Source organism: Chiloscyllium punctatum, chromosome 3 (assembly GCF_047496795.1).
Source record: "Chiloscyllium punctatum isolate Juve2018m chromosome 3, sChiPun1.3, whole genome shotgun sequence".
Taxonomy (NCBI): Eukaryota; Metazoa; Chordata; class Chondrichthyes; order Orectolobiformes; family Hemiscylliidae; genus Chiloscyllium; species Chiloscyllium punctatum.
The window spans coordinates 99,364,163-99,386,355 of NC_092741.1; the positions used below are offsets into that span (position 1 = coordinate 99,364,163).

Genomic DNA, 22,193 nt, shown 5'->3' on the forward strand with positions numbered 1-22,193 from the left:
AAATAAGTTTGGAGAAATTCTATCATGCTAAAATGCTTCGAATTTAGAAGGGCCTATGATGTGAATGTGTTTTTGTACATATTTAAATATGAAATGAAATATCCTGTAAAGTCTGAAAGAAATTTGTTTTGTAGATAGTTTCCTTAAATTAGATTATGTCCATTGAGTTGTATTAAAAAGAAAGTAGCATATGTCCAAGTATATATGCAATACTTTTGCTGCACAATAAATAACATTGTGATAATATTTGACATTGCTTCATACTAGTAAAATCTCAATCCACATTATCCAAGGAAGCCTTTAATCTCCTAAGCCAAAGCTATCTGGGAATCTCTGCACCAGAATACACCTGAGCTGCATAAGGAAGTCATAAGAGTCACCCTATTCCAGAAGTTTGCATGCTCGTTCCTCATGCAAAGGCCTGATTAGGCACACAAGGGTTAAAAGAAAGCTAGGTGTTGGAGGCTGTAAATTGGCTTATTGAATCTCACCATATGGCTTTGGCCAGAGTATTTTGGCCTATCCGTTTATGGCAGACAGCTGTTATGGATTTAACATTATAAAAACCTGTTATATAATTCTGCGGCTCATGTGATTGTAAGCAATTAATCAGGTATATTCAGGTAAAGAAAAACTCCAGTTTTTTTTTCCCATGCTGCAAGTTATAAAATTGATAAATTTTCTGCAACTATTTAAATTAAAAAAGCACTCTGTAAATTACAAAACCAAACAGCAATATTTCAGTTAAAAAAGAAAAACTATATGTCAAAGATCTGATGCGCTGTACTTGACATATGGTTGCACCTTAAATGGTAATAACAGATTGTTATTACTTGAATAAAAAGCTCACGTACACAAAGAAACATATAGTATTTACTTAGAAACATGACTTTTTTGCCAAGGATGGGATTGTGGAACTGAAAAAACCCCACAAGCTCACAAAACCCTGAAAGGGATTTAAAATTGCACCACTTATAAATTTTCTTATTAATTGATGTTGTATGATTTGCTTTTTCAGTCCCACCTACCGTCAGTCCTTAAATGTTCTGCATACAGGTAAATGGAGTGTATGTAAATGTATTACTTATGCTGTATCTGTGTCTGTACGTGTGCATGTATGCACTGGTATTTGTGACTTTTTAAGTAACTGTTGGAAATTCCTAATGAAGACTTTTATCATTAAATATACAGTATAAATACTGTATTTTTGCCACGTAAAAAGATTTTTTTCACTTTTTTTGTTACTTACAAAACATATATAATATCTTTATATACAGACAGCTACCAGGAAAAGGAAAACATATCTGTGAGCTTTGTGTTTTGGGAGTTGTATGAGAGTGTCTGAGTGCCTGACGTAAACATAATTACTTCTTTGTCAGTATCAATGGGTGAAGCTTTAAAGTGAAGATTCATACTGTAGCAGCTCATATACAAGTGGCCCATCTCTATACCTAATACCTACAGATGTGGGAGTTACATACTGTAATATATTAACTGTTCTCCTCAGCCTTCTGTCTACAAAGTGGGCATCCCAGGCAGGATATCTTTTCCTTGGCATGTCAATCTTGATGATTGGTCCCTCCGGTAGGTAGGGTCGGCCTGATGGTGTAAGTGGCACTGTGGGTCGCACTTGGAATACAGGCAGGCAGGTCTCTGCTGCATCCTCCTCCTCTTGATCACCTGCCACTCTGGTTGGTGTAGTCTGGGATCCTCTAGGTGCTGCTGGCGTTGTTGCCATGGCCTCCAGCTCTGGAGGCAGAGGGATTCCCCAGAGGAGTTCAGCACAGCAAGAACTGGTAAGGATCCTTGTCCGTGGTCCCATGGGATGAAGTAAACCATAATACAGGAACATGAATGCTGCCCCGGCAACAAAACTAATAAAAACTGTACACAGTGCAGTTATGGCATAAAAGTCAGTGGTTGTGGGATCTCTGTAAAGATACCAAAGAAAAGTCAAGGCAGCATTTTCTGTCAAGATTACAGTATAATAGGCAAACATTCGATATCGTGTCCGGCCTTCTTTGACATTAAACCAGCAGAATATGTATACGATTCCTATCACCATATTGAACAGAATTTCCTCCCACTTGGACATGCAGAAATCTGTTCCTCCATGAATGATCCAGAATGCCATTGCACACCAGTGCACAACTACAAATATTCCAAAATATAACTGAAAAATAGAAGCAAACAATGCAAAAGAAATGACTCTGGATGATATGGTAAACAAACGCCAAAAGATGTGGATTAGGGCACCTCTGTAGCTCATGCTTTTTTTGTCATCCCTGGAGTCCCGCAGCAATTTGTGGTATGAAGCTAGCACCCAGGCAAGGGACATCAGGGAGGCCATAGAGGACAAACCTGGCATGACAGAGAGAAAACATGGTTATAATTACAGCACTAAATTCTCTGGTTCCAGTATATCTAGTGAAAAAAGTGGAATCAGGATGAAAATTTGTGCACAATTTACATAAATAACCGTAATGTGCCTGATATAACTGATACACTGTTTCAATTTTCTCAATCTAAATGAAGAATTAAAATCATTATTAATAGAAACATAGATTCTTTCACAACTTTTTTCAATTTTATCTTCTAGGTTTTGTGAACAAATCCAGTAATGTGGTAATTTGCGATGATGCAACTAAAACCAAGTGACAGTGTAACTGGATTGTGCAGATCTTTATGAGCAAACAACAAAATTTAAGTCTTCTATTACATAGACTGCAAAATCAGAATTTGTAAAATATTTGAATTAACTTTTTATTAATTATTAACTTTACTGGAGTTTCAATAAAACAAACTCAAACTTGTAAAATAAACCTTTGAAGTTGTATTTTAAATGTTAAAGTTGCATTCTAAAGTACAGGGGAAATTTGATTATTCGAACGAGATGGGTGGGCACTATTTCGGTCGGATAATCGATTATTCGGTTAATTTATTAAATGTCTTTCCTCTGGTGCTCGGAATTTTTAAAGTCTGCTCCTGTTCAGGGGACAGCAGCAGCTTACAGCGTGCGAGCCCCTGCCCCCCAGCACTGCTCTCCGTCCAACCTCTCCATCCAACACTGCCCCCCACTCCCCAATCCGGGCCAAAATCGCCCCACCCCGCTCCCCAATCCTGTCCAACACTGCCCCGCCTCCAAACCCCGTCTACAAGTCTCTAAATAGCGTGCTCACAAACACACACCCTTTTACTGCAACTTTTCGAGAGGTTCCATGTTTGGCCTGTACAAGACAATGTTAGAGAGATTATCTGGGGAAGGAGGGTTTAGGGTACACCCCTCTGTAGAACACCAGGGAAAGTGTGGGGAGAGAGAGGGCGGGAGGTCAGTTATTTAGAGACTATGCCTATTTAATCACTATAAACAAAAGATGCAATCACTGTTGGAAACACATCTTTGATGTAATGTTTCTATCGGGACCTCGAGATCTCCTTCGCATATTGGTATTCGGATAATCGAGGTTCCTCTGCATTGAAAAAGTCTGGTACTCCCAGCATAGTTATTTTGACTTGAAGAAATCAAAACACAACCTCTGGAGAATGCTGTAAAATATGATATTTATACTATACATCGAAATTACAGGTTATTTATCAAGAAATAATCCCATTAAGCTAAAGTATGAAGATCACAAACATTATGGATATAGTATTGTATTATAAATAACAAACTTGATAACTTGTGCTGTATTAAAACAAACTAATACAAATTAACTAAAAATATGAAGTAGTTTGTCTCATTAGCATACAAGAAAGTAATTTGAAGACAAAATGCAAAATCTAAACAACATAGCTGAACCATACAGGTGCAATCGTTTAATTCAGGATTTCATTTGAATCTTTAGAGTAGATTAAAATACCTAATTCCATTCAATGACACTTATTCTTTATATATTTAGTTCTCAGAAAAGGAACCTGTCTCGGTTGAAGTTGGAAGGCCCAGAGCTTCCTAGCAGAACTGATGGTGGTCAGATTGCTGCAACACTCAATAACTCCCAACTTGATTAAAAATCACAACACCAGGTTATAGGCCAACAGGTTTATTTGGAAGCACGAGCTTTTTGAGCGCTGGTCCTTCATCAGGTGGTTGTGGAGTATAAGATGATAAGACACAGGCTTTACGGCAAAAGTTTACAGTGTGATGTAACTGAAATTATATATTGAGAAAGACCTGGATTGTTTGTTAAATTTCTCATCTTTTAGAATGAATATGTTGGTTTCAGTTCTTTCACATGTAAATCATAGAACTTTTGTGCGTTATTGTGCGTGAATGTATGGGTCTGTAAGTGTGTGTCTGTGTGTGTGTAGTGCAGTGGGGTCACCTGTAGTGTGGCATGAACCCAAGGTCCCGGTTGAGGCCATCCCCAAGGGCACTGAATTCATGGGTCCCCATGGGGATGGCCTCAACTGGGGCCTTGGGTTCATGTCACACTACAGGTGACCCCACTGCACTACACACACACACAGACACATACACACACACACTCCGACAGACCTATACACCTCTGCAGATCCTCTCTAATACACAAGCTTTCTCTCATTTGCTCACACATACACTCCCACACTTGAATGCACACACACACCTTCTCACAGACTTATTCTCCTTTACACTCACACTCATGCACATACACACACTCTCTCACAGACGCTCATAACCTCCGCACCACCCCCCCCCCCCCCCCCCCCAACATGCGCACACACATATAAGTTTGAGGGGTGAATTTGTACTTGCAGAATTACATTTTATTTTGTTCAAAAAATGCACAAATCCATGTAAGATTCTATAAATCCCTCTTGTAGATTTACAGACCCATACACTCATGCAGACCCTCTCTCATACACAAGCTCTCTCTCATACGCTCACACATATACTCCCATACTCACATGTACCCTCTCAGACTTATACCCTTTTACACTCACACACATTCACATGCTCTCTCACAGACACTCATAAAACCACTCCCCCAGATACACCCACATGCACACACACATATAAGTTTATGGCGTGAATTTGTACTTGCAGAATTACATTTTATTTTACTCAAAAACTGCATAAATCCATGTAAGGATCTGTAAATCCAATTTTTTTAAAGATTAGAATCAGTCTGAACATTGTGGCACAGTCTCACACAAACACCTCACACCCTCAGTGCATCAACTGGGCCGACATGACACCAATTGTTAAAGTTCACTTGAGAATGTAACTTTAAAAAAGTTCTGTGATTTACATATGAAAGAACTGAAACCAACATGTCATTCTAAAAGATGAAAGACTTAACAAACAATCCGGGTCTTTTTCAATATATAATATCAACTTTGGCTATAAAGCCTGTATCTTATGATCTTATACTCCCCTGATGAAGGAGCAGTGCTCCCAAAGCTAGTACTTCCAAATAAACCTGTTGGCCTATAACCTGGTGTTGTGTGATTTTTAACTTTGTACACCCCAGTCCAACACCAGCACCTCCAAATCATCCCAATTTAAATGTTATTGTGCATTTATTTTGGGATCTTCTGCCTCAATTTGTCACAGGTAAGCACTATACAGGGTCCTTTGGAGAACTTTGTTGGAGCAAAGTAAAGTTGAGAGAAAGAACACATTCGCTAGTTATGGCAAGAAGTCTAAAAGTTCAGTTGCAATACTAATGAATGGATCATTGAGTCAGTGAATTGGTTGAGTAAGTGAGTAGGTAAGATGGCTAAGTGGGTGAAGTAGTATGTAGGGAAGTTTCAAAGAGGGGTACAAAATAATAGGGTAAGTGGTTATGTGGGTGAAGTGGTTAGTAAGTGAGTTGGATATGTGGATTAGTAGATAGGTTAGGGTGGATGAGGTGGTTGGTGGGTGAGATAGTTCAGGGTATAGACATGTCAGATTGAGTAAAGGATTAATCAGATATTTAAGAGGTAGCTGGGTTGAGTCAGGTTAGCAGTGTGGTGTTTGGGAGGATTTGGGATTGTTCGTGATTGAGCAGTGTGGCCAGGGTGTTGTCCGGTCAGGTTGTTGATGCAGGGATCAGTTCTTGGTTACACAGGTGTTATATGAGGTTTAGATCAGTCTAATATTTCCTGATGACTGGATAGCTAAATCCTGAGGATTATTCCCAAAACAAATTCTAAATTAAAGTCAGGAACATTCACGGAGGTTGCTAGGTGGCAGGGAAATTGTCCATAGGAAATTGAACTTGACGATCACAGGGTACCAATACTCATCTTCAGATTTGTCTTTAGGGATTTGGAGACCAGATGATCTGGCTGCATAACATTTTCAAATTAATGTCGCTTCATTATATTAATACAAAATTATGCTTTGGTAACTATATAGGTTTTACCTTTGATCCACTAAAATTAAAATTGCATGGGATATTATCAAATAGACATTTTTCTAAGATTTGTCTTTTTTAACGAATATATATATTTGAATTTATAAAATAATAATGATGAGGATGAATGTCAACAGTGGTTGTAAAATAAAATGGCACGTTAAATTCTTCACTTCAATGCACCAAATTCTAAAATTTGTGTGATTTTAACAGATTAGTTTGGAAAATATTAAAACCGCAAAGCATATACTAAATGTGTTCCTTGCATCTAATCCAGATTAACACTTAATTTGTAATCATTAAAAATAATCTGAGAAATGACCGAAGTGAAAACCACAATCAACAAATCTCAAACATACAAAACCATTTATGATGATCCAGAAAATGTTGCAGATTTTTACGTTTCTTTAGATTAGTTTCCAACATGTATTTCTAAAGGTAGATTTCTATGAGTTCCCCAGTGGCATTGAGATCACAGAACAGTAAACATCCATTCATTCTTTTTTTTCCCCCGGGACCTAACATCACAATGCTTAAACATTTTAGAACATAGAACAATAGCACAGGAATAGGTCCTGTGGCCCTGATGCTGTGCCGAACATTATGCCTTCTGCCTGCCATATCATTCCATAGAGACAGTGAGTACTGCAGATGCTGGAGAGCTAGAGTGGATAAAGAATTGAGTTGGGAAAAGCACAGCAGGTCAAGCAGCATCAAAGGAGATGGAGAATCAACATTTCTGGTCAGAAACTTTTATCAGCTGTCCCGATTAAAGGTTCCGACCTGAAGAGTAGAGGCCCCTTCTCTTCTGATGCTGCTTTGACCTTCTTTATCCTCTCCCATATTCCTCCATTCCTTGCATATTCATCTATCTCTGTATCTCATAATCTATCAAGAGAAAACAACCTCAGTTTTTCTAGCCTCTTCTTATAGATCATAACCTTTAACCCAGGCAGCATCCTGGTAAATCATTTCTGCATCCTATCCAAAGCCTCTATATCCTTCCTGTGATGTGGCAACCAGAAAAGAACGCAATACTCTAAATGTGGCCTAACCAATGTCTTCTAAGGCTGCAACTGACATCCTGACTCTTGTACTCAATTCCCTGACCAATAAAAACAGGCATCCTATCGAAGCTACTTGCATGGTCACTTTCAGGGAGCTATGGACTTGAACCCCAAGATCCCTCTGTACATCAATGCTGTTCAGGGTTCTGCCATTAAATGCATACTATTCTTTAACATTTGATCTCCCAAAGTGCAGCGCCTCACACTTATACAGATTAAACTCCATGTGCCATTTCTGTAACTGATCTATATCCCCCTGAATGCACTGTCAATCTTCTATACTATCCATAATTCCACTGATCTCTGTATCATCTATAAACTTACTAACCCATCCATCTACATTTTCATTCAAGTCAATTATCATAAACAGCAGAGATCTCAGTTCCGATCCCTGTGGAACACCACTTGTCACAATTTCCAGCCTGAAAAACACCCTTCCACCAAATACTCTCTGCGATCTATGGGCAAGCCAATTTTGAATCCACGCGGCCAAGTCACCATGGATCCCACGTATCTCAATCATCTGGATGAGCCTACTATGAGGGACCTTGTCGTAAGCCTGACTAAAATCTATGTAGACAACATCCACTACTCTATCCTCATCAATCACTTTTGTCACCTTCTCGAAAAATTCAATCAAGTTAGTAAGATATGACCCAACCTGCACACAGCCATGCTAACTGTCCCTAATTAGGCCATACTTTTTCAGATACATCCCAGAGAATTCTCTGTAATAGCTTCCCAGCCATCGATGTGAGATCCACCGGTCCAGTTTTCTGGATCATCCTTATTCCCTTCTTGAACAGAGTCACAACATTAGCTACTCACATGTCCTATAGGACCTCACCAGTGGCTAGTGAAGATACAAAGATCTTGGTCATGGCCCCGGCAATCTCCTCTCTTGCCTCTCTGAATAACCTGGGGCAGATACCATTGGGCCCTAAGGACTTATCCATCTTGTAATGGCTAAGTCCATTACAGTACAGCAAGAATGACCGACAACAACCCCAAGAAACTTTGCATTACATGTTTAACAGAAATTACAAAATGTGAGCAGCATTGTCCTCAGCAGAGGACAATGTTTCCTCAGTAAGATTGAATGTGCAACATTTTTTGCTACCCTAACAATAAGAACATTTCATAAGTTATTTCATTTAAGGTTTTTCTAATCAATCAGTTATAATACCACAAGTAGACTTTAATTAAGATTCTTCAAGAAAATCACAGATATAGTTTCCTAATAAATGATAAACTTAATACATACATAAATATTTATATATATATAAATCACTAAACAAAATATTAGAAAGAAAGGTTTAAGAACTAATTACAAGTAACAGATAATAGAGAAAGGACTTTCTATCGCTTATCAAGGAGAGAGGTTGAGAGAGTTGGAATGATGGGAAATCTCATAGAAGACTCTGTTACAGTCCTGAACAAAACAACTGACACAGACGTCATAGTTGAGAGATAAAAATTCATAAGTGACCATTAGTTTCCCGCATATCAAAAGCTGCCCATTCAGATAACAGCAACAAGTCTACTATTAGAGTGTTATAGTCGAAACCCATAGGTGAACAACCCAGCACTAACTAACCAATAGTGTACAGGGGGAGGGAGTATGTGCTGCCATGTTAATGTTACAAGAAAACTGTATGAAGACATTTTACTTATATTTGAAATTAAAGTGTCATTGACTTATCTTCCAAACTGATTAAGAGGGTAATTGAATCCTCATGTCAAGGCCAGATTTGAGGGACGTCTTTGGCCTCTTCCTATATTGTATCAGTAGAATGCATGAATTAATTACTATGTGCCTTGAGCTCTGCTGTCTCTTGCAAATTTATGATCTTCATAAAATTCATTCCAGCAGTCTTGAAACACTCTACTGCAAATAGGGTGTTCTGCCCGACACCTACGTGCTAGGAACAGCAGAGTTGGTGAGTATTTTAATTTACCACTCTCTAGACAGATGGCACTCAGTGTGTAAATGTGCTTATAAGTCAGAACACAGTTGGAGCAAATACAGAGAGAGCAGTGTTAAAGGGTGTGGTAATTTAAGGGGCGCATGTAAAAATACTGGGGTGACAAAACCACTGGAGCGCTAAGGGCTACACAAAAAAAAAGAAATATCGGGGTGAAGAAACCATCGAGGTGTGAAAGAATACACAAAAAAAATCGAGGAGTTGGGCGGCACTGTGGCACAGTGGTTAGCACAGCGCCGGAGATCCGGGTTCAATTCCCGCCTCAGGCGACTGACTGTGTGGAGTTTGCACGTTCTCCCCATGTCTGCGTGGGTTTCCTCCAGGTGCTCCGGTTTCCTCCCACAGTCCAAAGATGTGCAGGTCAGGTGAATTGGCCATGCTAAATTGCCCGTGGTTAGGTAAGGGGTAAACGTAGGGGTATGGGTGGGTTGCGCTTCGGCGGGTCGGTATGGACTTGTTGGGCCGAAGGGCCTGTTTCCACACTGTAATGTAATCTAATCTAGTTAGTCTTGAGAGACAAACAGTATAGAGCTGTTGGAAAAACTGTGAGCAAAAGGAAGAGTGACTGGTTTCTGAGTACACTGTTAACTCTTTGTGGTCTGGTTTGAATGCACCTTTGGTTGTTAGTTGCTTTACATTGTCTTGTATAACTCATATTGTTTTGTTGTCTGGAGCTCAAAATCTGGAGATACTTTGTATTTTGGGAATGTATGATGATTTGAAATTGCAGTGCGTATATCTATATTAAGTTTGGAACATGCATGATTAAAATGACATCACTTTAAGGGAACGAGTCACGGTTGTGAAAAAAAAACTAGTATAAATTGTTGATTTGGAATTTGTGTCTTAAAGCATGGTAAAAATTTCTTAGAATTGGTCACAGTTGATTGAAAAGGAATTGAAAATCAAAAAAGACATAACTTATCTCCTACTCCTTAAATGTCTCAAAAGCAAAAACCTGCACCAATAAATACACACAGGACAGACAACAGAACTGTCTCAAACATAAACAGGAGGAAAGAAGCTTGGGTAAATTTTAATCTCAGAAATCTAGTGTTTAGATTATCATGTTTGGAATTTCATTTTCAGGCCAGAATGAACTTCAAAACATTGTTTTAACACACAGTTCTGGATTATAAGATTTACTCATTGCAAATGTACTTTGGTGTAAAAATATCCAAATTGAAAATTCCAATTCTCTCTGGGCAATGTGTTTTTAAAATGGGGAGAATTTAACAAAGGAGGTGGGCTTTTCCATTGCTAGAAATATAACATATTCATTTCCTTGCAGGTGGAGGAGAGAGGGATGATGTAATTATATGCAGGAATTTATGCCCCATCTCCTTTTTAATCTGTATTGGATCAATACTAATTCATCCATTCTGCTTGATGTGGAATGGATGGATACTATTTATTTTTCAGAAGTTTTTAGTCCATGTATGATGTTATTTTACTGCTACTGACTGAAGTAATCTGTAGAAATAGAACTGGAGGATAAAAAACAAACACATATTAAGGAACCTGAACCTGAAAAATATTGAATCTTAAAGCAAATTATGTAAATAGATTAACTAAAGAAGAAATGCATATACATGATATTCAGGTCGCCTCAGTTTGGTTACCTTACTGGGTGTGGACAGATGCAGAGTAATCTCCAGCCGGTCACCAATGGCAACAGGAATGAACAGGCTGACAATTAACTGCAGACGAATTTCAGAACCTAATCAGGGACCAATGACTATTAGCGTCCCTCACAGAAAGGGAATGGGATAACCTGATATATATTGATGCACTATTAGGGGGCTGGTAGTGCAGCATGTTAATAGATACCAGAGCCTATATCTCTACTGCAGATCCGCATTTATCTTTAACAAATAAAACTGTGAAAGTACAGGGTGTAAGTGGTGGGACTCAAATGGCCACTCTGAGCCAACTGATTGATATGAGAATTGATGATTATATAATTAATGCTCAAATTTATATGTGCAAAAATAATGAAGGTAGTATTGGGGATAGATTTATTGAAACAATTTGGAGCCATAATGTGCAAGAAGCAGAAATTAAATGGACTCACCAGTTTGGATTTCGGAAGTTAAGGATTGCATGCCTCCTTAACAATATCAGTGCTACCTGGGCACTAAAAATATCCTCTCTCTTGACACAACTGGGGAAGGTGATATTACATTCCCCACACAGTATAGTCTAGCTATTGGAAGCTGGCAGACTGAGAGGTGTTACAGACAGGTTGGTGAGCCAAATGGGAAGCTGCACCATTGCCAGGAGATAAGCATGTTGAGGTGGCTAAAAACAATAGAGAGAACCCAGCAAGCTATGTGCATCAGGAAGGAGAGACACATGATTGTATCCCTCTCAAGGAGCAGGAAGAAGAGAGACAGGGTCGAGTTAAGGAAGAGCCATGAGAGGGGCCGAACGTGAAATACATGCTTGTAGATGGGGCACAGAAGTATAATGACTGTGAGGTCTGGATGGTGCGGGCTGTGGTTAGTTTAAAAGGGAACCTTTGCAGGAGAAAGGATAGATGGATGTCACTTCACACAGGTAGCTGAACTAAAAGCATTTAATGCTGTCCTCCATCTAGGAAAAGAGTAAAGGGTTAACATCCACACAGATATAGATACCTCTTTCGTGTGGTCCACGACCACATGATGGCATCAGCAGGGTGAGGCTATATTACCTCAAGTGGAAGTACAATTCAATATGAGACTCTAGTGGAAGCAGCTATTGAATCAAAAGAGGCACAGTAATTAAAATTAAAGCACTCAGAAAGATCCAAAGGCCAGAACAGATAGGAAACAAATACGCAGACAGTGCAGCAAAAGCAATGTTAGAACAGGAATTGATAACAGTAGCAAATGCGAAAAAAACAAGAAACTAAAGATGACGAATAGAGTATTTTAAGTTTGCAAGGAGCAGCTAGTTTACAAGGGAAAAACAGAATGGATTAAAGATGGGGCAGTGTTAGCACCAGTTGATGTTTGGAAGAAGGAAGGTAAGTTCCGCATTCTGTCAACGGACCCTAGGCAATGTTTATCATGGACTAGCGCACATAGGGAGGAATAAAATGATACAACTAACACCCAATTGCTTGTGATGGAAAGGAATGGGAAAGCATGTTGCTAAATTTTGTCAGTGATATACTGCATGTGCACAAGCAGGACCAGGACAATCAATTAAAATTAAAAAGAGCCACCAGCCCCATCCAGAGGAACCATGGAAACACATCCAAATGGACTTTATAGGTCATTCCCACAAAGTTAGAATAAAAAATTCTGCATGGTTGACCAGGTCATAGATGGGTTGAAGCCTTCCTCACAAGGGATTTTATAGCAACCACAGTAGCAAGAATACTTGTCACGGAAACAATACGAAGATGGGGAGTTCCCCTACAATTGGATTCAGACCAAGGCACCCACTTTACAGACAAATGTCTGAAAGAAGCATCCAAATTCTTAGGAATAACACAGAATTATCATAGCCCCTACCACCCAAATGCTCAAGTATGGTAAAGGGAATGAATAGAACTCTGAGAAATGCCCTGACTGAGGCAAAGGTAGGAGAACGGGTTAAATGGACCCCATCCTGACCAGCCATTTTAATGGCCCAGAGAGCAATACCCTTGAGAGCCACTGGACTAACACCCTTTGAACCCATAGCAGGAATGGCAAAAAACACTCCCCTAGGACCTGATTACTGGGGGACCAGAACTCACTAACAGGAAGGAACAAGTAAGAAGCATGAAATCCCTCTGTCAGCATTTACACATACTTATGGACAAGCACAAGATCTGCAGCTTGTCCAAGACTGGGAATCTCAAGAGACACCCAGAACAAACAGGAATTCCAGCCCTAGGAGCAAAGATCCTGGTAAAAATAATCTCAAGCAAGAGAGCCATTTGCCCCTGATGCGATGGACCTTATGAAGTAATGTATGGTGCTTGTTAATGAAAATGGAATTGGTAAATAGAAACATCCTGTACAGTTAAAGGCATATAGAAACTAATAGCCATCAGCAAATCTGGTATTTTCTTTTTCTTTCTCTCTGTCAAATCACAGCATGCCCTTTAGCAACATCATTTCAGAACTTCACGAACAATCAATATTACCCCGAAGATCTCGAAAAACAGATTGTGACATGGTTGCACTGTGGTAATTGTATTAAAGAATAATACTAATTAGCATGAAAATGCTACTCTTCTGTAAGGCTTCTCTTGACTTTGATCCCACTGAGAACAGGTGGGCACGTGGTAAAGAAAGAATGTTAATATATACCTCTATATGACATATGCTTATGCGAATCGTACTAATGTCTCCAGTTGTTGGGTTTGTTCAGACATTCCCATACATTCAAAGGGCAGTATCTTTCTGAGACCAATTCCTTTCCTCGCATCTGAAGTGGCAGAATGGATCATTCACCAAAATGAATCCCCAATGGCTGGGGTTTGCATGGCTGACAAATCTTCTGCAGAGATCAGGGTGGACATTAATAGTACATGAGAAGAATGGTTATCAGCAGTTTGCAGCTTTCCTGCTTTTGAAGGCTGGTATCTCCCATACCTCAACAGTTGTCACCATTACGGACACAACAAGGGTAGAAAAACTGGTTGCTTCTATTTGCCTTATTAGATTCAAGCTGGAGATGGCCTGCAGGTCAGAGTAGTCGTATTCAATATTTTAATGTTACTTTGCCGACATCTAAATTTACTTTTACCAACCTCATGTCAGCAGGAACCTTAAAACATGACTGATTTTTTGAATATATAACTCATTTTATCACGTACAATGGCACTTATTTTGTGTGTGAATGCAAATTATATGCATGGCTACCGCCATCTTGGGCAATGTCGTTTACCTCGGTTACATTGTGCCATTTGTACGGCAGGAGAGATCACTGAGGCAGCCATTAGAGAAACAAAAATGTTCTTTGCCTTTGTGTTTGCCTGGTATGGGTATGGCAAAGCTAGCTAGAGAATCTATCAATATGGCAGCTATCTTAGAACAGATAGCAAATTACACGTCTCAGGACCTCGATTCGGTTAATGCTGAAATGGTTGCCATCCAAACCACAGTACCAAGAACAGGATAGACCTTGATTCGTTACTAACAGAAAAAGGGGTGCTAACAAACCCCAGTCTCAAGCCAATGAAGTTGGCCCATGGGATAGCTAAAATCCCTGGGGACACCTTTGGTCCAGGGAATCATAATCATCATTATTATAATTGTTATTTCTGTTTATAATATTATAAATTTGTCCAAGTATTGTTTACAGACGCTCAAAACCATCTCCACATCCTTATATTTAATGAAGGATGAGTAACAATGTTATGGATCAAGCCAGACCCCCTCAAAATCAAGGCCATTGGCCTTGATTTTTGTGTCCTCTTTGTCTACAGGAGTAGTGCCAGAGGACTGGAGGCTAGCAAACGTGGTTCCCTTGTTCAAGAAGGGGAGTAGGGATAATCCTAGTAACTATAGGCCAGTGAGTCTCACTTCTGTTGTGGGCAAAGTCTTAGAGAGAATTGTAAGGGATAGGATTTATGCACATCTGGATAAGAATAATGTGATCAAGGATAGTCAGCATGGTTTTGTGAAGGGCAGGTCGTGCCTCACAAACCTTATTGAATTCTTTGAGAAGGTGACTAAGGAGGTAGATGAGGGGAAAGCGGTAGATGTGGTATATATGGATTTTAGTAAGGCGTTTGATAAGGTCCCCCATGGTAGGCTACTGCAGAAAATACAGAGATATGGCATTGAGGGTGAGTTGGAGGTTTGGATTAGGAATTGGCTGGCTGGAAGAAGACAGAGGGTAGTAGTTGATGGCAAAGGTTCATCTTGGAGTGCCGTCACTCGCGGTGTTCCGCAAGGATCTGTTTTGGGACCATTGCTGTTTGTCATTTTTATAAATGACCTGGAGGAAGGGTTAGAAGGTTGGGTGAGCAAGTTTGCGGATGATACGAAAGTCGGAGGAGTTGTAGACAGTGAGGAAGGATGTGGCAGGTTACAGCGAGATATAGAGAAGCTGCAGAGCTGGACAGAAAGGTGGCAAATGGAGTTCAATGTAGCTAAGTGTGAGGTGATTCAATTTGGTAAGAGTAACAAAAAGATGGGGTACTGGGCTAATGGTCGGATACTTGGTAGTGTGGAAGAGCAGAGGGATCTTGGTGTCCATGTACACAGATCTCTGAAAGTTGCCACCCAGATAAATAGTGCAGTGAAGAAGGCATATGGCGTACTGACTTTTATTGGTAGAGGAATTGAGTTCCGGAGTCCTGAGGTCATGCTGCAGTTGTATAAGACTCTGGTGCGGTCGCATCTGGAATATTGTGTGCAGTTTTGGTCGCCATACTATAGGAAGGATGTGGAGGCACTGGAACGGATGCAGAGGAAGTTTACCAGGATGTTGCCTGGTATGGTAGGAAGATCCTATGAGGAAAGGCTGAGGCACTTGGGGTTGTTTTCATTGGAGAAAAGAAGGTTTAGGGGTGACTTGATAGAGGTGTACAAGATGATTAGGGGTTTAGATAGGGTTGACAGTGAGAACCTTTTTCCACGTATGGAGTCAGCTATTACAAGGGGGCATAGCTTTAAATTAAGGGTGGGGTAGATATAGGACTGATGTTAGGGGTAGGTTCTTCACTCAGTGAGTCGTAAGTTCATGGAATGCCCTGCCAGTAGCAGTGGTGGACTCTCCCTCTTTATGGGTATTTAAGCGGGCATTGGATAGGTATATGGAGGATAGTGGGTTAGTGTAGGTTAGGTGGGCTTTGGTCGGCGCAACATTGAGGGCTGAAGGGCCTGTACTGCGCTGTATTCTTCTATGTTCTATGTTCTATGTTCTAAAACATTTTAAGAAGGTAGCCCAGACCCTAACTTTTCTAGTTGTTTTAGGCAGATGTAAGGTGGATATCCCAGGAGTGATGCAGTTGGTCAAACCATTTGGTTTCAAGTAAAACAGAAATTATTTACATACCACCGAACGAAATGCAAACCAAATAATACAAAATTTAGAACAACAACAATTTGAAAACCTGATCAAAACAATATCCCCCACAACTTAAAAAGGAGCTGTTCCGATTTCCTGCAACATCTCTATAAACAGACCCATTGACAAAAAGTAAATTCAAACACGGGTTCTCACGAGAGAGAGAGAGATAGCAGACAGGATCAGCTCGAGATCATTTGCTGAAGCATGCAACCTCTTTTCACTCCAGCAGCTTCTCTGGGTCCCCAGCTAAAACTAAACAAAATGAGAAGAATCCCTGAACTGGGAGAAGTGGCCACTTCCCTTTCATTGTACAAGTGTTTAAACAAAACCTAAAAGCCCTTTTCCCTGATTGTTGCCTTAGGCACTATCTGTTAGCCATAATCAAAATGGCCTAAACCCAGACAAACTGGAACCTCTTTCTTTTACGACCCCTAATAGAGTGTTGTACTAGAAATCCAATAATAGTTGAATAACCTAGCACTAATTAACCAGTAGTATACAGGGGGAGGGAGTATGTGCCATCATGTTAATGTAACAAGGTAAATGTATAGACAACACTTTATTTGTTTTTGAAATTAGAGCGTCATTGACATTTCTTCTGATCTGTGCTGATTAATAGGGTAATTGAACCCTTGCGGTGAGACCAGATTTGAGGGCCTCCTTATATTGTACCAGAATGGATAAATAAATTACCACGTGCCAAGAGCTCTGCTGTCTCCTGAAACTTTATTATCTCCGTAAAAGTCATTCCAACACACCTTAATGCTCTTTAAGAGACACAACACTACTTCAAAATGCTGTAGCATATTAGCATCCTCCACACAAATGTCACTATCTTCCGTATCCTTCTGCTGGGTGAATACCAACACAAAGTACTCATTTAGGATTTCACCCACATCCTCTGTTTCCAAGCAGAAGTTCAGTCCTTTATCCTTGAGTGGTCCTACCTTCTTCATAGTTATCCTGTTGTTATTGATGTATGTATAGAATGCCTTGGGATTCTGTTTAGCTCCCACCTATTGGAAGGATGTTGTGAAACTTGAAAGGGTTCAGAAAAGATTTACAAAGATGTTGCCAGTGTTGGAGGATTTGAGCTATAGGGAGAGGTTGAATAGGCTGGGGCTGTTTGCCCTGGAGCATCGGAGGCTGCGGGGTGACCTTACAGAGGTTTATAAAATCATAGGGGCATGGATAGGATAAATAGACAAGGTCTTATTTCTAAGGTGGGGGAATCCAGAACTAAAGGGCATAGGTTTAAGGTGAGAGGGGAAAAATTTAAAAGAGACCTAAGGGGCAACTTTTTCACATACAGGTGGTGCGTGTATAGAATGAGCTGCCAGAGGAAGTGGTGGAGGCTGATACAATTACAATATTTTAAAGGAATCTGGATGGGTATATGAATAGGAAGATTTTAGAAGGATATGGGCCAAGTTGCTGGCTAATGGGACGAGATTATGTTAGGATATCTGGTCGGCATGGACGAGTTGGACTGAATGGTCTGTTTTCCATGCTGTACATCTCTATGACTATAACTTGCCAAGGTCATTTCATGATCCCTTCTTGCTCTCCTAATTCCCTGCTTGAGTTCCTTTCTGCTTTCTTTATATTCCTCATGGGCCCTGTCTGATTTTAGAATCATAAACTTTACATATGCTTCTTTTTTCTTTTTGGTTAAATTCACAACCTCCCTAATTATGCAAGGGTCCCTTACCTTGTCATTTTTGTCCCTTCTCCTTACTGGGACATGCTGGTCCTGAACTCTCCTCAGCAGGTCTTTAAATAATTCTAACATGTCAAGTGCAGACTTGCTTGATAACAGTTTCTCCCAATTAACACTCCCTAGCTCCTGTCTAGATCAGAGTGGTGCTGGAAAAGCACAGCAGGTCAGGCAGCATCTGAGGAGCAGGAAAATCGACGTTTCGGGCAAAAGCCCTTCACTCCCTAGCTCCTACCTAAAACTGATGTAATTTGCCCTTCTCCAATTTTGTATCTTGCTGCAATGTCCTGACTTATCCTTATTCATAGCTATCTCAAAACTTAAGGAGTTGTGATCACTGTTTCCAAAATACTTTCCCACTGAAAGATCAGTCACCTGGCTAGGTGACGTTATTTTCTTGTTGAATTATTTTCTTGTTGAATAGCACATCATGAATTTGTCTGTGATGTGCCTATTTTTTAACACTACTTCTTGCAAGTCCACAAATGATCAGGAATCTATACTTTAGTCTTTAAAATAAATGGAGACTGTAGGCTGTTTGCCAATCCTAGAGCTTCTTCGAGAAATTGGATCAGAATTTAAATGGATCAACGGAGAAAATGGCAAAGCCTAGAGGGAATATTTTTTAAGTATACATTTTGGATTCCTTTGAAGTCTTGGAGAGACTCAACTGTAATTTTAACTGGTATCTTGGTAGGAAGCTAAATTGAGTTTGCCATCAGGCCAATCTAGTAGGTAGTAAGAATCAGGCAGAAAAGAAGTATCTTTCTCGGCTTACATGAAACTGTTAGCATTCCTCACTCTCTGCTGCTGTTTTCAATCATTTCAGTCCTTAGGATGATCCTAGCAGTGAATCCCATCACTTAACAAGATGTGGTGAGAAATCTCAGAATTGTGAAGGGTTCTTGCCGTGAAGTCAGGCTGGGAAATTTAAAATATACAGTCATTATTTCTCTAACTATTGGGGAGTAAACTGAGTGAAACAGTGTGTTTGCAGACAGCAGTCTGAAATTGTTTGTGTATCAACCCACCAGGAAGACAATGATTAAAAACTTGCTACGTTTGGAAGTAGTTGAGGCAAATCATATATATGCACTTAAGGGAAGGCCATGTTAGCATGTGAAGGTGAAGTGATCGGGGTGATGCTAACTGAGTTGGATAAGCAGGGAGGGGAGGAGACTTAATTGGATTTTAAATGCTGACAATAGGATGCTTGACCATTTTTTGTGGTTTTTAATATAACAAAATGTTACCTTTTGTAATAGGTAAACAAAAGATAAACTAAAAATAGTCCGAGCACAAGACAAGACAGGAGATCCATGGAGTGAAGATTTTGAGTACAAACTAATCATTCACAATGCAAATTTTAAAGGTTTTAAAAATCATTCTGATAGCCTTACTAGTGAGCTAATATTCAACTTCTTATTTTGCTAATGCTTCAAATTTGATACTATTATATGCCTTCTTAGTGGAGGAAACTTTTTCTATTTTGATTAGTTTTATCCTTATTTATATATAATTTTTCCCAAAATGTTTCTGTACTCTTTTCTTTACAAAAGTAACATTATAACAGTAACCTTCTCTTTTATCCAATGTCAGATAGTTCCAAGTGTCTATTTAAGAGATGGTCTCTAATTTTCTGAACACTGTCTCTGCAATTTTCTAACATTAAACTGAAATTAGACAAGTTCTCTTGTGTATTGTATCAGCAACCAATATTCAACAACATTAGATAATTTATGTAATATGCAACAGAGTTTAGGCAACTTCCTGTAAATTAGAAACATATATTTTGTTATGCATTTTATCTTAAGAAATTGAATGATGTAAGAATACCATGAAACTAGAAGTAACTATGTCAGAATTTAATCTTTTGTAACATTGACTCTGGTATTTGTTAAGAATGCAAAGAGATGGAAAAAAATTATCTCAGAATTATGAAAAAGTTAATATCAATATGCAACAGCAACAAGAAGTAACCCTTTTTCACAGATAAAGAATTCCAAAAATCTCAAAATGATCTGACTAAATGTTTTATTGAAGCACAATTCTTTTGAAGGGATTTGTTTAGTAACTTATACACAAACTACTTCATTGTGTGAAATCTTCTAGGCTGACAGAAGTTGAGGAAGAAGGCAAGAGGCCTTGAAAATGAGGGAGTTGTCATTAATACCGATTCCAGTCACTGCCTCCATGCAATTCAGTTCCAGGCAAGAATACCCATGAGCAACTTTCTCATCTAATGTCCATTTAAGACTCTGGTCAATTAGCAACCACTTACTAACCTCTTCTTGCCTCAGCTGCCACTTTTATGTCATGCAGACCTACAAGACTAGTGAAACTGTACTGCTGCATATCGACTGGACAATATGGATTTACTTGTGCCTAAGTGAGACATGAACATGAGGATAGAGACTTGCCACTAAGAGACAACATCTTGCCTGCTCTTGCTTCCAAATTCCAGGGCCTCACACTTCCTCTCAACTTCACATAATCTCTGCTCCCCAACAATACTTACTTTTGCTCTGAGATTCCAGGTATACTTTGTCAACATAGCAACAGCCACAGCCTTTTGCATTGTGCTAAAGTTGCCAGCTTCTGAGTGATTAGAAGCTCTAAGTAGATGCAGTATCCTCAATCAGGAGGAATGCCCAGTATCAGTGTCCTGCAGGGACAAAATCTGGCATGCTTTCCTTCTAAGTGTGAGCCTTTGTGTTCCATTGCTTTTTTATGCAAAGCATCTGCCAAATATATAATATTTGTCCAATAAAACAATTACAGATACTGTGCAAGCTTTTCTGGTACGAATACTTTTCTTTCCAGATTTTTGATATTAATTCAAGTTCCCTGGCTTATTCTTATGTTTCAGTTGCTTTTGGGTTTTCTTGCTCAAAAATGTTAGTTTCCTTTATTTTGAACTTCTAAATGCTCCTTTCTCTATTTCTCACATGGGCTGATGGTTGGCAAATAACATTCAAAGCATACAAGTGCCAGGTAATGACCATCTCCAACAAGAGGGAATCTAACCATCACCCCTTGACATTCATCGGCATTACCATCACTGAATTCCAACAGAATCAACTTCCTGGGGTTTACCATTGATCAGAAACTGAATGGACTAGCCATATAAACACCACAGCAACAAGAGTAGGCTAGGGATCCTGCAGCGAGTAACTAACTTCCTGACTCCCAAGTGCTTGTTCACCATCCATATGGCTCAAGTCAGGAGAGTGATGGAATACTTCCCACTTACCTGGACAAAGCTTCCAGGACAAAACTTCCTTTATTTCTGACATTACAACAATGTTTTCACCTTATGTTATATATTCATTTTAAAATTAATTTATTACTACTCAATCTCTCATAATACTTCGACTTTTCAAATTCAGATGTTCTGAAGGTTTCATTCTTCTTTAATATGTTCACTTTAGGCTTGAAAGAATGGTAGCATGGTGTATAGAAGATAGTTGTCTTGGACTGTCTTCCTAATGGTTTGAGTTCTGGGGCTCTCTACGGGAGGGCCTTTAGTGTCTTGATTTTTTTCATGAAGCATGTGGGCTCTACTACAGTCGGCACTTTTTCCTTGTGCAATGGACGTTCAAAAGCAAGTGCTAAAAGTGAGGGGATGGCTGGGGCAACAGAACAGACTCTCACTGGAAAAAAAGGGCATCATTTGAGTAAGTTGGGCTGACATGCAGGCAGGCAAGTGGGAGGCTGGAAGAACACAGCAAGCCAGACAGCAGCAGGAGGTGGAGAAGTCAACATTTCAGTTGCAACCCTTCTTCAGGACATGCAATCAGAACAGACAAAAGAATTCACAGAACATAGAATATTACAGCACACTACAGGTTCAGCCCTCGATGTTGCGCCGACCTGTGAAACCAATCTGAAGCCTTTCTCTCCTACACTATTCCATTTTCATCCATAAACTTGGTGAGTCTACTACTGTTACAGGCAGTGTATTCCATGCCCCTTCTACTGTGAGTAAAGAAACTATCTCTGGCATCTGCCCTATATCACCTCTCAATTTAAAGCTATGTTCCCTCATGCTAGCCATCACCATCCAAGGAAAGAGGCTCTCTTTGTTCACTCTATCTAACCT

General features: G+C 39.6%; 1 protein-coding gene across 1 annotated transcript in view; it reads right to left on the reverse strand.

Moving 5' to 3' along the window:
* Positions 1 to 681: 681 nt before the first annotated feature.
* LOC140453706 (XK-related protein 6-like) overlaps positions 682 to 22,193 on the reverse strand; it is a 57,349-nt gene continuing 35,837 nt past the window's right edge. Inside the window, exon 3 of the mRNA XM_072548666.1 lies at positions 682 to 2,361. Coding sequence (XP_072404767.1) covers positions 1,397 to 2,361 — 965 coding nt within the window. The 3' untranslated portion in view covers positions 682 to 1,396. The remainder of the gene's footprint in view (positions 2,362 to 22,193) is intronic.